The sequence below is a fragment of the Streptopelia decaocto genome (assembly GCF_964273445.1).
Source record: "Streptopelia decaocto genome assembly, chromosome: 1".
Taxonomy (NCBI): Eukaryota; Metazoa; Chordata; class Aves; order Columbiformes; family Columbidae; genus Streptopelia; species Streptopelia decaocto.
The window spans coordinates 117,348,553-117,364,216 of record NC_138663.1 but is presented as its reverse complement, the minus strand read 5'-3'; the positions used below and the strand labels follow the sequence as shown (position 1 = coordinate 117,364,216).

At 43.3% G+C, this 15,664-nt stretch overlaps 1 protein-coding gene across 3 annotated transcripts in view; it reads left to right on the top strand.

The window, feature by feature from the left end:
* The first annotated feature begins 5,225 nt into the window (after positions 1–5,225).
* The window catches only part of ABCG1 (ATP binding cassette subfamily G member 1), a 58,263-nt gene continuing 47,824 nt past the window's right edge, over positions 5,226–15,664 (top strand). For 2 of the 3 annotated variants that reach the window (XR_014184189.1, XM_082053988.1), the window contains exons 1-2: positions 5,226–5,348; positions 8,418–8,661. Coding sequence is in view for 2 of the 3 variants with exons in the window: in XM_082053988.1 (XP_081910114.1) it covers positions 5,307–5,348; positions 8,418–8,661 (286 nt within the window). In the remaining variant the exon portion in view is untranslated. Of the gene's footprint in view, positions 5,349–5,778; positions 5,810–8,417; positions 8,662–15,664 lie in introns of those variants that run through there. The other variant, XM_082053989.1, reaches the window with a different exon arrangement.

The following is a 15,664-nucleotide window of genomic DNA, read 5'->3' as shown; positions in this document are numbered from 1 at the left end:
AAGTCTTTTCATCAGACTGTGAGAATATTTTCTTCACCTAATCTGCTCACAGACAGGGTTGCTGAAGTTTTGCCCCTTGGCTATCGCTGTGTGAGTGCTGTCATTTTTTCCCTTGTGTCCAGACCCTGAGGCTACAGACTGGGAAGGTGCAGTCAAGAGAGACATGACGCCTAAAATCTAGCTGCTCTTAGTGGTGATTTCCAGCCATTAGTCTGAAGGCCATGTCTGCATGTCTGGTTATAATGAGGGCAGTATGATTTGAAGAAGAATGCACTGCAGGAATGCAGAGATATGTCTGTAATAGCCTCTGTGCTGGGGATCTTTTCCCAAGAGCCCTTCTCTGCTTCCAGCATGATGTACGGGTGACAGAAAAATTTGCTATTTCTCCTCTCATGATAACGGAGGCAAAGTAAATTTGCTGTGAGTATCCTATGTTGACATAAAATGAAAGCAGTGAGTTCATATATATTATGCTCAGTCTTTGACAAAATAACTCTATTTGTTCAAGCAGGAAAAATGATGTTGTATTTTCTTGCTCTCCCCTCACATGTCTTTGGATCATCTGGCAATGGCAACTGAGGGCTACTTAGATACATACTAATGGACAACCATCTCCTGCAGAGCTGAGCTAATCTATTGCAGCCACTATTACTTCCTTCCAGTGCTATTCCCCCCCAGTTTGCTTGAGCCAAAACACTCAAATAACCCCCTTGCATCAAAGTGAGCACTGTACACCCTACTGATTCCCATAAGTACAACAGAAATAGCCATAGAAGCGATTTGCAGCTAAAACTGGTCAAAAATAGGTTGATGTTTTGCTCTTGAATTTCTTGCCTGTGGATCTCAGAAGAGAAACATTTGAGTACCGAGACATAAACATACTGATAACATCTCATGGAAAGTAAACATGTGAAACCTCTTGTCTTATTCCTGAAAATGTTACTTGAAGACAAAAGTGGTGTAAAAACACAACTTAGGTGGTGTCCGTCTCTAGTTCGGTTTCTGGAGCCTTCTCCAGTTGATAGGGAAGCCAAGATGGATCCAGAATCCAGCTCAAATCAAGGTGCATATTTAAGAAAGAAAGACTGAATTTTCTTTTCAGGATGCCCATTTCTCCCCACTGACTGAAAGAGCATCTGCATGACTAGCTTAGATACCAATTTTCTAAGCAGCTAAAATTAGAGATGAATCCCACCCATTATACAGAGTATACCTAACCTGAAAGGAATGACTGATTATGGTCTTCAATATTAAATAGATCTGAAGGCAGATCTGTTCTCATATAGCACTATGTGAATATTTCTAGTACAGTTAGGGAAGTATTAATGTCACATATATAAAGACAGGACAAAATTGAGAGGAGTTATGATGGTTGTTCCAATAAACAGGGAAGGGGAGCAACAGGAAGGGAGAAGAAAAATGTGGTCTAAGCCAGGGTTTTATTGTATTTTAGTAAGATGCTTATTCAAATTACCAGCTCACTGCCAAAAAAGTACTACAATAGTCTTTTTAGTTGGAGATTGGGTGCAAAGCTGCTAGTAACTTCCTTGTAGTAAAGGAAAGTTTGATATGTCAATGTTGGTTTGCTTGATGTATCACCTGAAAGTAATACACATGTTGATGTCTTTCAAGGCCTAATACATGGGAACATAAACAGAGAACAATATTGCTTCATTTAAAATAATTTTATTCCAGTTAAGACTTAGATATTTTTTCCCCACTATGCTTTTCTTTCCTCTCTCTCTCTCTATACATATATATATGTATACATATATATTTTTTTTTAGAATGAAGACTCATGGCTACTAGCTGTCAGAAACCCAGTCTCTTGGCCTTTCTCAGGATTGGACCATAAGATTTTTCTCAACTTCATCTTTAGGCTGTTCAAACCTACCAAACCTACCAATATTCCAGTCTTATTTCACTAAACCTACAGAAATAATTGGAGTAGGGCATAAGACGAGAGAAAACTTACTTCAGAAACCATCCAAAACAGTGTATATTTTCAAATGGCAAAGTGACACTACATCGAGGATAAGCTGTTATTGTTGGGTTTTTATTTAGGTCAACAATTCCATGAGTGTTTCACAGTGAGATATATCTCTTTGTGCTCTCAGCTCTTTTGACTTTTTAGGTGGACTTAGAAACATAATTCTGAAACAAAAATCCCAAGTGGTTTGGGTTTTTTTTTAGAAACCTTTTTTTTTTTTTTCTTTAAAAAGGGGCGTTTTTCTCAAAAACTCCCTAAAACTTTTGCACAGAATTCCTGCTCAGACCAGTTTAAATTAACAGCAAGTCGCAAATAGTTAAATTCAAGTTACTTTAAAAATTAAAACTCCATCTAAAACATTTTGCCTTTTAGAGTTAGACTTTCTTTTTCACATCTGACTCTTTCACACATCTCAGTTTAACTTCTCCTACATGTTGTATCTCAGCAGTTAAGTCCATGCTGGCCTCTGTATTTCCCTAGGCTATAGTGCTTCTATACATGAACTAGTTCTTCTACAGAGACACCAGAGCTATCAGTAACACACTAAAGTTCCTCCCGTGGCTGTGCTGTAAATCTGCCCTCTCCTGCTGTTGGTATGTTTCCCCTTTGTCCTTCCCTTCCCAGTGCATTTGTGCTTGCAATGTCCTTTTTCTTTCCTGTGGCTTGCATCAGTCTGTAATGCTTACCCTGCTGCAAAGCCTGGAAGCGACTACTATTTCCTCATCTATTTTAGGAGTCAGAGTTCTGTCCCTGCCTGCTTGTCCTCACCTTCATTTGTAGGGATTTTGTCCTGGATTTTTTTTTAACACAGTTTTGTATCTCTCTTTTTAAAAATAATTCTTTTTTTTTTTTTTTTTTTTTTTTCCCCACAGCATTGTATTATTGATCTTTTGTCTGCAGGGACCAGGGAATCACCTGTAAAGTTAATGGAAGAGTTAATGAGGGAATGTAGGAATGCAGGAGATTGCTATTTTTAGCATGCTTCATCTTATGTAATAATTTTTTTCCCTGTGTGGTATCAAAATAGATACCAAATAGAACTTGGTTTCTGAGAAACCTGTTTTATCTCTCAGTCTTCTACAAGAAGCTCCCTTAGATACTGATACTGCAGCCACCGTGAAAAAAAAAAGTTCTTTGGCATCTAATAATGTACTCTCACTCGGGAAAAACTCCTGGGGAAACTGACAGGAGCGGTGCTTGGCTTTCCTGCCAAGAACTGGTTCCTGAAAGGTGCGGTCCAGCCCTTAGTGCTGTAAGCTGCTTATAGACAGAACTAAAACTTCTGTTTGTGCAGCAGATTTCAGCACTGTAAATTTAAGTTTTGTTACAGCCTTTATGTTGTTTTCTTTGCTTCTTCCAGAGCCTTTAAGAAGATAAAACAGAGGAGAATAAGCACCCTGCTGGGTCAGTATCACACGCTCACTAAGATCAGGGTATCTCTGTGTTTTGCTCCTCCTCACACTTAAATACATGATGTCTCTATGCAGCTTCTTTTACCCTGATAGACACATGCTCCAAATCAAGTTAATTAAACCCCTGGACTCTCACTGGAAGAATGCTTCATAATTTCTCCTTGTTTCTAATAATTGTATTTCAAATTTCTTCTCAAATGCAGTTGAAGCCTTCGGAGAGGACTACCTGATGGGCCTATCCATATTTGGCCTGGTATTCCACAGCAAGTAGGCATTTCTTTCTCAATGCAGGAGTTATAAGCAAATTTGCTGCAACATCTACAGACTGAATCCAAGGCCAAGCTCAGTGAGTCTCTCTGTCCCTTGGCAATAGGATGCAGTAGATGGTAAAAGTTCATATTTCCAAGGGGCAGTCTTCTTTCATGGAAGACATATCTACCAAGGGTTATCAGCACATTCAGAGGTGACAACTACGTCAGGAAGTCCTTGAGCCAAAAACAGCTGTAGGCTGGGAAAGTATCAGGAAGAGATTTGATACAAGCTAGCCTTGTGCTTAAGCTCTTGGAGCATCCATCTCCCGGCTGCTAGCGGGAGGGAAGGTACTGCAGGAGACAAGCCCCCATCTCACCCAGCACAGATGTTTTGTGCAGCAGTTCCCTCCCTGCAGGGCTGTGCTGCCTGCGGTAAACACCCCTTCACAGCTCAGCAAGGATAAAATACTTACTTACCTTCCAGGGGCTTTGTGAAGATTACCTCTATGTCTGTACAATGCTACGTGAGCACCAAGTGTTACAGCAAGCTCCCTGGTTAGAAGATCCCTCACAGATTATAAACTCATACATATAACATTAGTAGATGCTTTGAATTTAATTCTCAGATCCCTGATGTAATTTAACCTCCCTTTTGTTCCTGCTTCCAGAGGAACAGAGATGGAGCCCCATCACGCGCATTAAACTGGAGCCCCACATAAGTGCAGGGGCACTTCAGATGGTTAGTGGGTGTTCCAGTATCTGGCTTCTTGGTGAATTGGTTGGGTAGAGCTTTCTGCCACCAGGCAGCATGGCTAATTAATTGGTGGGTCTTCCAGTATTCGGTTTCTTTGTGAGCTGATCTGGAAGAACCTTCTGCCACCAGGTAGCACGGCTAATGAATCTAACTCAGAAGCTAGTCGTGGATCTAGATTCAAGTCAGCAGCACCAACACAACCCTAATGGCACATGATCACCACGCATTGCACTTCATGGGCAAGTGTGTAGTTCAGGCCCCATCTTTGCAGGATCTCACTGAATGCAGGTCTTCAATTAGAGGAAAAAATAACAAAGATGGAAACTTGGTGACAACCTTCGTTTCTCTCCATTTCTGAACCACAAGAGCTTGCCCAGCTTGTAAGTCAGTAGCATGCGAGTCCCAGGGCCATCTCCACCTGTGGGTAGAATGGCACTTTGGTGCTAAAATAGATGGTGCTTCGATTCCCTGTTTCCTCAAGGAATGCCATCTTGCATCCCCTCCAGGAGCTCATTAGGAGGCAATGCCCCACAACCCTCCCCAGCTATGTCCCAGCCAGCGACCCTCGGTCCCCCATCCCCTGGAGAAGCGTCTGCCTCAGGTTTCAGCAAAGCCACGGCCGCCCGCGGGACGACCGGCTGCCCACAGCGGGGACACGCTGCCCACGCCTCCCCACGGCGCAGGGATGCCCCTGCGGGCCGGCTCCCCCCAGCCCCACGGCGGGGGCAGTGCTTCCCGCAGCGGGCCGGGGCGGAGGCGGCCGCAGCGCGGCGGGAGGCCGCTCCCTCCACGCCCGCCCGCAGCCAGTCTGTGCGGAGAGGCGGCACTCGAGGGCTCGGCGCGGTGCCGGCGGAGCGGGGCGGCAGGCGTTGCCAGCAGCCGGGCAGGCAGCGGGGCACATGGCATGTCTGATGGCGGCTTTCTCCCTGGGCACCGCTTTGGTAAGGGGCGCTCTGCCCTCCCTGCCGCCCTCCGAGGGGCCGCGGCGAGGGGCGGGCGGGGGGCGCTGCGCGACCGGTGCGGGCGAAGTGCGGGGCTGAGGGGGAGCACACACGGAACGAGGGCTCCACGGGGCTCCTTCCCGCTCTCCCCGGGGGAAAACCGGAGCCGGGCGACCGGCCCAGGGCTGCGTCCCGCCAAGGGGTGCCGGGTATCGGGTACGAGGCAGCCCCCCATGGCCGGCGGCGCACGGCAGAGTTTGACCGCTGGTTACCCCTGGGCTGTAGCTAAGGCCGGGGGATTAGCAGCGGCTCCGAGCATGCTCCCTGCGCTGCTGCGCCCCGTCCTTTTCAAAACAGATTTACGGAAAGACCGTCACCTTTGCGTAACAGCCGGGCGAGCGGCAGAGGGGCGGGAGGCGGCTGGGCAAGGAGCGGGCAGAGCCGGTGCGACCGTCCTGCAGGTGGGGACGGCCGGGCGTTTGCTGCCGTGTCCGGGGAGCGCCGGGAAGCGGTCCTGCTCCTCACGGGAGGGATAAAACTATGTGAGAAATTGTAGGGAAACAAGTAAGACGCGAGCGCGGTCCTTGAGAACATACGCTCTTCGTGTCTGGTGGGCACGGGTTGGGAGTGCAGGGCGGTACCTGCACATTGGTGTGTCAGTGGAGAAATGAGCAGTGGGTTGGTGTTGGTGGATGTGCAGACAGAGTTCAGGTGTATTCAAGGAGCGGTTACCCAGGCTAAAGCTGTGCCAGTCGTAACCACAAGACTTGCCCACCACACAGCTGGGAGATGTTTCCACCACCCCAAGTGCTCAGGGGAGGGGATCCCTGCCCAAGCAGGTGGTACCTGGAGGAGGCAGGTGTGTGATGGAGGGCTCGCGAGACTCTGTCACCCTCTGCTGAGAACAGGCATTTCAGTCTGCTGTGTGGTTGAAGTGGCATGCTTAATGACCCAGGAACAAAAGCGTCTGGCTTCATACTCAGAGATGATTAAGTAGGCAGAGACAAGGATCTGGTCCAAAGGATGTTTCTTTTCGAATTGTTCTAAACTAGAGAAGCTCCAGCTGTCTCTTGAACACTCAAGGTGACCTGCTCATTGAGTCTTAGTTTTTGGACATTCCCTCTGATGTGCGAAGGTTCTCAGTGGTTCTTCCGAACCAGACAGCTTATGAGTACCAAAGCAAGCCTTAAAAACATTCAGGAAAGGGTATTGTTCACTCACCTTCTCTTATTTTTTAGGGAAGAGGGAGGTTTCCCTACTTGAATTGTTCAGTTCTAAGACGTTTCACATTACTCTTGTTATGTTCAAATTACATGCCATTACAGTCAACTATTTAAGAAGTTGGGAGTAAGTGTTACTGGATACCTGACCTTTGAGTAAGTTGAGTGCACAATTAAAATATCTTACTTGAGTAAATGTGGTAAGCAGAGCTGATTTTTACATCAAGAACTTGAGACTTGTGCATAAACAATGTGAAGACGCTAGCTATAAAGTGGTTATGTAGGACTGTATTTTTACTATTTTTCATCAGTGGTTATGTAAGACTGTTTTTTGTTAAATGTTTTTTTTCATCAGCATTCGTGACAAGTGGCTGTTCTGAGCAGCACTGCTTTTACAACATAAATGGGAAGACCACTGACCATGACAGAGAAGGCAAAAATAGCACAGTGAAAAGGAGGCAATGTAGCTTCTTGGTCTCATTGGACGACAAGTAGGGGAAGGCAGTGGCATAACCTATAGCTCTTCATTTGGGGGGTGTTCACTACCGATGCCTTGAAAAGTAGTACAGCATGTATGCTGCCCAAGCGATACCTTTGGGAACATGTGGATTGTTGGGCAGATGTGACAGCATGGAAGGCCTAGCTCATAAGCCAGCTATAAAAGTATTTTCCAATACTGATCTGCATTAAAAAATACTAAAATTTCTAATGGACAACTGTGCAGATGATGGGCCTTGCTTATGACATGCTCCAAACAACAGATGACAACAAACAGCTTCTGAACTGTTCAAAATTCTGTTTAGCTGAAGAGAGTTCACAATTGTTTTACTTCTGGCCTTATACACATCCTTTTGATATTGGTGTAAGGTGCCCATGCAGGTAAAAGGAAGGGAAAACGTTCAGATTCTGTGTGCATAATAAAAAAGAAGAAAAAGCGAAGTGGCAGGCCATTGTCATGGCCAGGAGAAGAGGGGGAAGAGATTCAATCAAAAAAATGCCAAGTGCAATTGCACTGAGTGCTACGATAGGCAAAGGGTAGTGAGAAGTATGAGTAAGCATAGAGCAGTGACCTTACAGTGTCAACAGTGCAAGTACTGGACCAGGGTTTAGTATGTTTATGTAGCTGATAAGATTTCCATTAGGGATCACCATCAAGCAAGTAAAGTGTGCAAGGATTTTTGATTGGAAAGTGCTGTGCTTTCCTAAAAGACCTCTAGGGAAGAAGTTGTACTGTTCCAGGGTGCAGAGTCTCAAGAACTATTAGTGCAGGAGCAAATAAGACACAAAGCAGTACATTTCAAAATTTACAGAAGTATAACTTGTGCAGTTTCACATTTACAGGAGTATATTCTAATCCAAAGGAATAAGAGCTCTTAGACATTTTGAGTGGTTGTCTTTTGAAAAGTCTGCACAAATGATAGTTCAGCTAGCTCCCTTCCCCCTTCAGCCCTGTCCCAATACAAGCTCTGGAATCAGAGTGACTAGAAACAAATTCTTTGAGTGTGTGAGAAATCAAATACAATGGGAATTGAACTTATAAATGTTTTATTAGTCTGCTGCAAGAACTAACTCTGTTCTGAAGATACTGAGGTGTACATACCCTTTGAGGGGATACTGGTGCTAAAGGAACTGCCCTTTGTGTGCTGCAAGTGCAAGAGCTTTTTTTACCTCTTCTGTCAAGATGCTGGCAGAACAAACAAAAGATTGTTTTATTTGTTTCCCCTTTCAGTGCATTACTGTGCAGGATTCTTGTGTTATTTAAATAATAATTCTAATGCAGAAGGTTTTAAAACATGTTTGTAAACTAGAGTCTGTGAACTTTATCTATTCTCCAACTTTTTTCCTCTAGAACGGCAGCAATTCTGCTTGTACCATGGCTGAGCCAAAGTCAGTGTGTGTTTCGGTGGATGAAGTGGTGTCGAACAGCACAGATACCCAAGACATTCGACTGATGAATGGACATTTAAAGAAGGTGGACAATACTCTGACAGAAGCTCATCGTTTCTCCTACCTACCCCGCAGACCAGCTGTGAATATTGAGTTTAAAGAACTGTCATACTCTGTCCAAGAAGGACCATGGTGGAGGAAGAAAGGTGAGGAAGACTCAATGTTTTGGCTAACGTAGAAAGGTTATTGCCCATGTGGGTGGTCATGATAGGTAAAGTGAGTCTGTTGTGGATGGCAAAGCAAAATGAGTAAACAGAGCGTGTTTTCACCGTTACTTTTTGCTTGGCTTCTTGGCGTACCCACTGCCCCCAGCTGGCACTATGGAACTCTCACGGAGCCTGATGCCCAAGAGTGTACGGCCCCTTTGCACTCCAAGAAACTGTAGCTGCAGTAGTTCATACAACTGCTTATTTTTGCCTCCCAATTCTGAAGCACCTGAAGTAAATATAGTATTTATGTGCTGCCAAATATCTGTCCTGTGATCTTGCACGTCTACAGTTCATTGTGGAGGGTGGGTAGAGCATGCAGTAGTTTAAAGATGGAGATGGGGAAACAGCCAGCATCTCAGAATTTCAGAAGGTGTTTGAAACCAGGATAAAAAAATATTCTCTTAAAATTCTGTGTTTGGAAATAAATGCTGTGAGCCATAGGAATGTCAGTCCATCCATGTCTCCTGGTGTTCCATGGTGGGTCTCTGGAACTTTGCTGTTTCTTTTAGCTGGTGAAACCACTGGCTATTGCTAGGACTGAATCCTGAGGTTTAGTCAACGACCAGGGTGCTCTTGCTAGCTACTTTGCTAGTAATACACATTAAAGAGTTCACAACCTACAATACAGGGCACACCAAAATGATACAGGCACTGGATGAATCTCAAGTGAAGAGTTACCGCTTTCCTCTCACAATCCAGTTACACTTACAGCTGGTTCTGAGACAATTCTGATGCTGATTTACTGTTGGGAGTAAGGAGGGCACATTTAGCTCTCTTCTTATGTTCTTGATCTATTCCAGTTCTGAAAGGTGGGTGTAAGGTGGCTCTATCCTTTTTCATCTGTTTTGCATTTGTTCTTTTTATACCTTCATCTGCTTTGTGTAGCCATGTGTTTCCTAGAGAGTTTTTGTTTTGTGTGTGTGTAACTAGTTATCTCTGCAAGAAAAACTAGGTCGTGCAGTAAATTCCAGCTAGTGAAAAGAAGTAAGCCCAAGAGAAAATACTGAAATCTTCAGGAGAATTTTGTGTACTGAATGATATAACTGCTCTTCCTCAAGGAATTCTCTCTTAGTAATGTAAATTGGTATGGTTGTGTGCTTTAGTTCTTTTTAATAGATAAGCCCCTGCCAATGCGCCACTCACCTGAGCCGTACTTGGTACTTGCACTTGCTCTGAGTCTATAAATCCACTGGTTTAAAGGTTCCACTTGAAATTGTTTCACAAAGTACATTGCCGCTGTCTGGAAATTGTGTCATTATCACAACACCAAGCCTTTAGTAGTCTAAAAACGTGTGGTATGAAAAACACTGGAGCTATGGCCATGGAAGCACTACTGTATGTGGGCAGCCTGTGCATACAGTTATTAATTTGTTGAAGAATGTGGAAACTTAAGGCTTTAATGGATTTTTTTAACATCAAAACTATATGGGCACATACCTCCCTTCTTTTAATTCTTTATTAAAATTGCATGTATTTGTACTGTACATAGAAGAACAACTTGGTTTGGCAGCAACTTTCTTACATTAAAAATGTTTTTTTATCTTATCAGAACAAACTGAAAAGTTGAAGATGTGTTTGGTTTTTTGTTTGTTTGGTTCTTTTTCCCAAGAAATGGAACTATGCCATAGTGTCTTATGTAAGATTTAAAAACTTGAAGTTCTTAACTGGATTTCTTTCTTACTGGCCAAAAGCGATCAAGGGGTTCTAGACCAAAAACCTCTGTCTACATTTGCTGACATGTCTGAGTGACTCGGCTTGAACAAAATGACACATCCTGACAAGCTGTCCCGCTGCTGAAAAGGACGGGTTGTGGTATTTAGCTCTAGGGCATGGCTGACTATGACTGTGTCACTACACTTAGATTTGGAAGTGGAGGTGAAACTTTTCTGGCTATCTGTGAGCAGGAGTTCATATTCTTCCCTGCTCACCTGGTCTTGCACCATCTGTCTTTCCTGGGACCACTGAGGACAGCCCGTGAGTGGCTGTGGGGCATGCTGGCTACCAGCAGGTCTTGGCACTCTTCTGCCAGCCAAGGATCTAAAGAAGACTTGGGAGGGTTTACAGTCAGTGCCAAGCTGAGTATGAGCCAAAGTGTGTTCTCACTGCAAGTACAGTAAACCACATAATGAGCTACCTTTGGAGGACATGGCTAGATGGAGGCAAGTAGTTATCCTTGACGCTGGTGAGAGCACAACTGGAATATTGAATCCAGGTTTGGGCCTTCCAGATTAGCAGAGATATTGGGAAGCTGGGAAGGGTCTGTCAGGAGTAGAAAATTGGTCAGGGAAGCTACAAAGAGAGGCTGAGGAAGCCGGCTTGTTTGGTCCAGTGACGGGGAAGCTGGGAGATGATCTTATTCTGGTGTGTAACTACCTAGAGGGTAGGTATAAAGGCAGCAGAGCCAAGCTTCTGTCAGTAGTGCCAGCTGATAGACAAGAGCCAATGGCTACATATTGCAGTTTAGGTGGCTTATGGTGAACATTAGGAAATATCTGTTCACCAGGAGGTTGGTGCAGTGCTGGGACCAGGTTACACAGAGACAGTGTGCTTGCTCCCTGCCAGCAGGTGTAGATTTGGCTGGGTGGAGCCACAGCTGACCTCATGTTGTGTTGGTGATCGTCTTGCTTTGAGCAGAAGGGTGGGCAAGGCAACCTCCAGAGGTCTCTTCCCAGCAACACTTCTATGATTCAGTGAATCGCTTGCCAGGTATAGAAACCTTCTGTAAACAAACTTTCCTTGCAGCCATATTCCCTACTCCAGGGACTGACCCGATGTATTGGCTTTAATAAAAAAGGTTTTCCATTAGAGAAATAGAAAAGTGAATTGTCTAAACTGTCTCAAATAAAGGTAAGGACTGAACTGCCAGATTCCTTGAATTGTTTTAGTGGTTCTGCAATATAATTGTTTGTTGGCAATTTGGGATATCTCTATTTGAAACTGATGGGCTTGTAGATGAATACCTGACACGTAAGACTATTCTGAATGCCTCTTACTGTTTTCTTCTCTAATGGCAAATGAGGACTTTGCAATAGGTTTTAATCTGTTTCTGATCAACCAAAGGGCAATATTGTGTCTTGAAACACTGGTGGATATTTTAGCTCTATGCTCCTTGTGGGTTCCCTGTGCTCAAAGAATCTGTCATTTCTGTGATATGAAATTTTTAAATTTATGTTTTTATGAGAAGATAGCAGAAAATATATTCCTGAAGGTACAAAGTCCAGTGTAGGAAATGCAACTGATTTAAAACCAATAAACTTGCATGCACAAGCTGAAAAAAATAATGAAGTGGGAGATGTCTCTTGATTCACATTTTTCTTGGGTGCTGGTCATGGCAATAAGCAATAAGGGATGCTGGTATGAAAATGTGCCTTTTAAGTTAATGGTGTTTCTATTCTAGAATGGACCTTGGAAAAAAACCCCACTATTTCTACATCTTTCTCTGTGGCTGTAATGAATTAGTTAAAACTTTTCATGAGTGTTAGATCACAAAGGGAGAAGTATATTTTCCTTGCAAAGACAATTTGTGCCAGCATGTTGGAGAGAAATTCAACTAAAGAGCAACAACAAAAAATGTACTACCTTCAGTAAAGATGGTATTGCAAAGTGATGTTAAGGTTAGGCTCTAAATTAACAAAAGGAGGAATAATTAGTAATGCTGCCATTGTGTTCTGTACTTAGCTGTATTGTTCAGACAGTGAAACTCATGGTATGTAACATCATTTACTTGTTATTAAAGGCACAAAGAAATGTGAATTTGCATTGCTTGTCAACAACAAAGACGCTAAATAAACCATTCTAGACTTTAAATAAGAATTTTTCATTGATTTGTGTCAGCCTTAAAATGCCTAATTTATCTATTAAATCTCATTTTCTCTTTAAAAATAAGGAAGGGCATTTATTTTCATTCTCAGATTTATATGATAAATGCTGTACTACTCATTTCAATGAGGTTTTATCAGATTCATAGCAAAGATTGGCATGAGTCTGGACCCGATTGATTCATGGTATAATTCTTCTTGAAGTCAGTGGTATTAACAAGGAAGGAATCTGGCAGTTGTATCCTTGATCAAGGCAGCTGCCTCTGACCCACTCTGTTCCATAGGAGTTCTTACCAGTGTGGGAATTTGGTAAAAGGTTAGAGAGGTAAAAGTTTCAGAAGATCTCAGATGACTTTGGCATTGTCCTCAGAAAGCTTTTAGGGCATTTGTCAACTGGTAGAATCAACTGTTTCTTCAGTTTTGAAGGAAAGAGATTGATAAGTGACTTAATTTGGAACTTATGAGGGTAAGGATCTTCAAGAACCAAAAATGTGTCTTGACCTGTGAGCCCAGCCCTTGTCCAAGCAAGTGCCCAGGGTCTGCAAGGTTCCAGGTTTGCGTGAGAGAGCTGCAGGACTGCTGGGGGAAAGACCGTGTTGTAAGATTAAGATGGACTGGCAAAGCTATTGTAGAAAAAGGAAACTTGAGCACACAAAGAAATAATGGGGCCGTTTAGCCTGAGAATACCTTCTCCATTTTTATAGGAAGAGGGAGCTGGGTGGCTTCGAGGGGAAGAAGAGGAGAGTCCTCCATTAGATCCAGTGTGGGCTTCTTAAATGAGGAAAAGTGAGATCCACAGAGCTCAGAACAAACCGTGGCCAATATTCAGTGTCTCGTCACAAAGCCATTTATCTAAGTGTTGAGAAAGAGATCTGGAAGTGGTTCTTATCTTGGCTTCTGGACTGTTTAAACTGCAGTTGGAATTACAAACGATGGAAACACATATTGGTTTTACCAGTTTATACAAGAGCTATAGATGTGTAGGTTTTTATGCTAGGGCTGCCTGAAAACTGTTTGCAAGAGGATTCTGGAGAAAAGTCAGTGCCTTAGGTTTCTGCCATTTTTGTTAAAAGCACCATAAAGTAATATGAATAGAAGAGTGGTTTGGGGATAAAAATGTAGATAGTCCCAAATACGAAGAGGGCACAAAAAGTACTTTGGAGCCTTCTGTCTGGGTCAAATTCATTGAGCTTTACTTTGAAAAGATTCTGTATAGCCACCAAAGGACATTTGTCCTGTTGTTTCTAGGTGTTTGTGTTATAATGTAGGAGGGAAACGGAAATATTGTTCTCACATAACTTGAGTGCATCCAGGAAGAAGTATTAATAAATTGGATCAAAGCTCCACAATAACTCGGGGATTACTTTTTTTCCTTTTGTCAGTATTCATGGTTAATTAGGCAACTTTTTAGTTGGAAATTTCTCCATTGTTATTTTTAGGACTCTAATGACTCATTTGTGCTGTGTTTAAGTTCTGATAGGATTTGGTCTTTAGTAACCTCTGAGGAACAGTCTCCACCCAGCCAAAATGTGTCCAGGTATTTTTATGGAGCAGTTTAGTAGTAATACAGAAATCTGTGCTCCACAGAAAATGTGATTTTTCTGTTATTTTGAGTTTGTTCTAGTGGCTCAGACTCTGTGGAAACAACCAGCCAGAGAGGTGCTGTCTTTTCTCACAAGGTTGTTGCTTCATGGCTTGGAGATTCAGCACATTAATAAATAAATAAATAAATTCAGCACATTAAAGGGCAGGAGTGGAAGGAGGGGAATGAAGGACTGTGCTTATTCTGGATGGCTCCGTCATGTCCGATGGGGAAACACGGAGTCTTTGGCAGGTTGCCTGATATTCATGAAATGAGAAAATTGTCCATCACAGTCCGAGACATTGTCATCGGAACAGCTAGATACCTATTAATACACTTCAGCTAGAAGGTCTGTATATTATATTAATACTGATCTTTGCATAAGATGGAAACTTAACCCACTGTTAAATCGTCAGCAGAAATTTTAACAGGCTGGGTTCTGTTGATTTGCTTTGGTGCTCTATTACGAATTAGTTCTGGTACGTGCACTTGGACAGACCTGTTTCTTTTAATTTAGTTAGCCATTTTTTGCTGCATCCTTTCTGCGACTTCATTTAAGAGATTTCACCCCCCCCTCCGCCCCCCACCGGGAGGTATCCAAAGACCCAAATGAAAAAGAGGAGGGGGGAGCCGGGGAGGGGAGGATTTGCCCTAAATTGTTTGCTAATCCTTGCTGGAAGAGTCAGAAAAAAAAAAGCCTGTCCTGGTCCCCAGCAGGTGCACTGCGGTAGCGGTGCGGCTGCTCGGCTGGGGCTGGCCCGGCGCGGTTACTAGCGGGCGATGCACGGAGGTAACCCGGGGAGGATGCTCTCGCCTCGCCGCCCCGGCGCTGGTTGGCTGCTCCAGGCGCTGTTGCTAAGACGGGAGGAAAAGATGCAGAACAGTAAAGAGCAAAAACCTCCTTTGCGAAAGAGTTCGGGGGTTTTGTGGTATAGGGTTTTTTTTTTGTTCCTTTTCTTTTTTTTTTGTCTTTCTCTGACAGATGGCTTGTATTGTTTTTGTCCGTTTTTGCCTGCTTTGTCTGAGAGAGTGTTTTCATCTTGGAGAGGAGGATGTATGCAAATTGAGATCCATATGTTAGAAAGAATAAACAAGTTAAGCTGGTTGAAACGAACTGTGACACTAGGAAAAAGCTCTTTAAGCAAATATTTTGTGGATTCTTTTTAAGTGACTTAAAATATTAGTGAAATGCATGAAAAAGAAACGTAATTTTTAACGGAGGATTTCTAAATGCATACTTCAATCTTGATTAAATCCATGCAGTTTTACCACTTATTCTGCCTCCAGATGGTAGAAATATACCGAGTAGTCACTGTTACTGGAATAGTTCACAGCATTTTATTAAGTGATAGATAACTTTCCTTAGCATCCTGTTGCATGAATTGTATAAAATGGAGGTTATTTGGGACAAGTCTTGATCAGCCCCTTTGTCTGACTCTTCTCTTGTTTCCCAGCTGAGTATGACCTTACTTCAGCATTACTTGTTTTCCTCCATGCAGAACCCGTTGTTCTTGTTGTGGGTTTGATTTATTTTTGCACC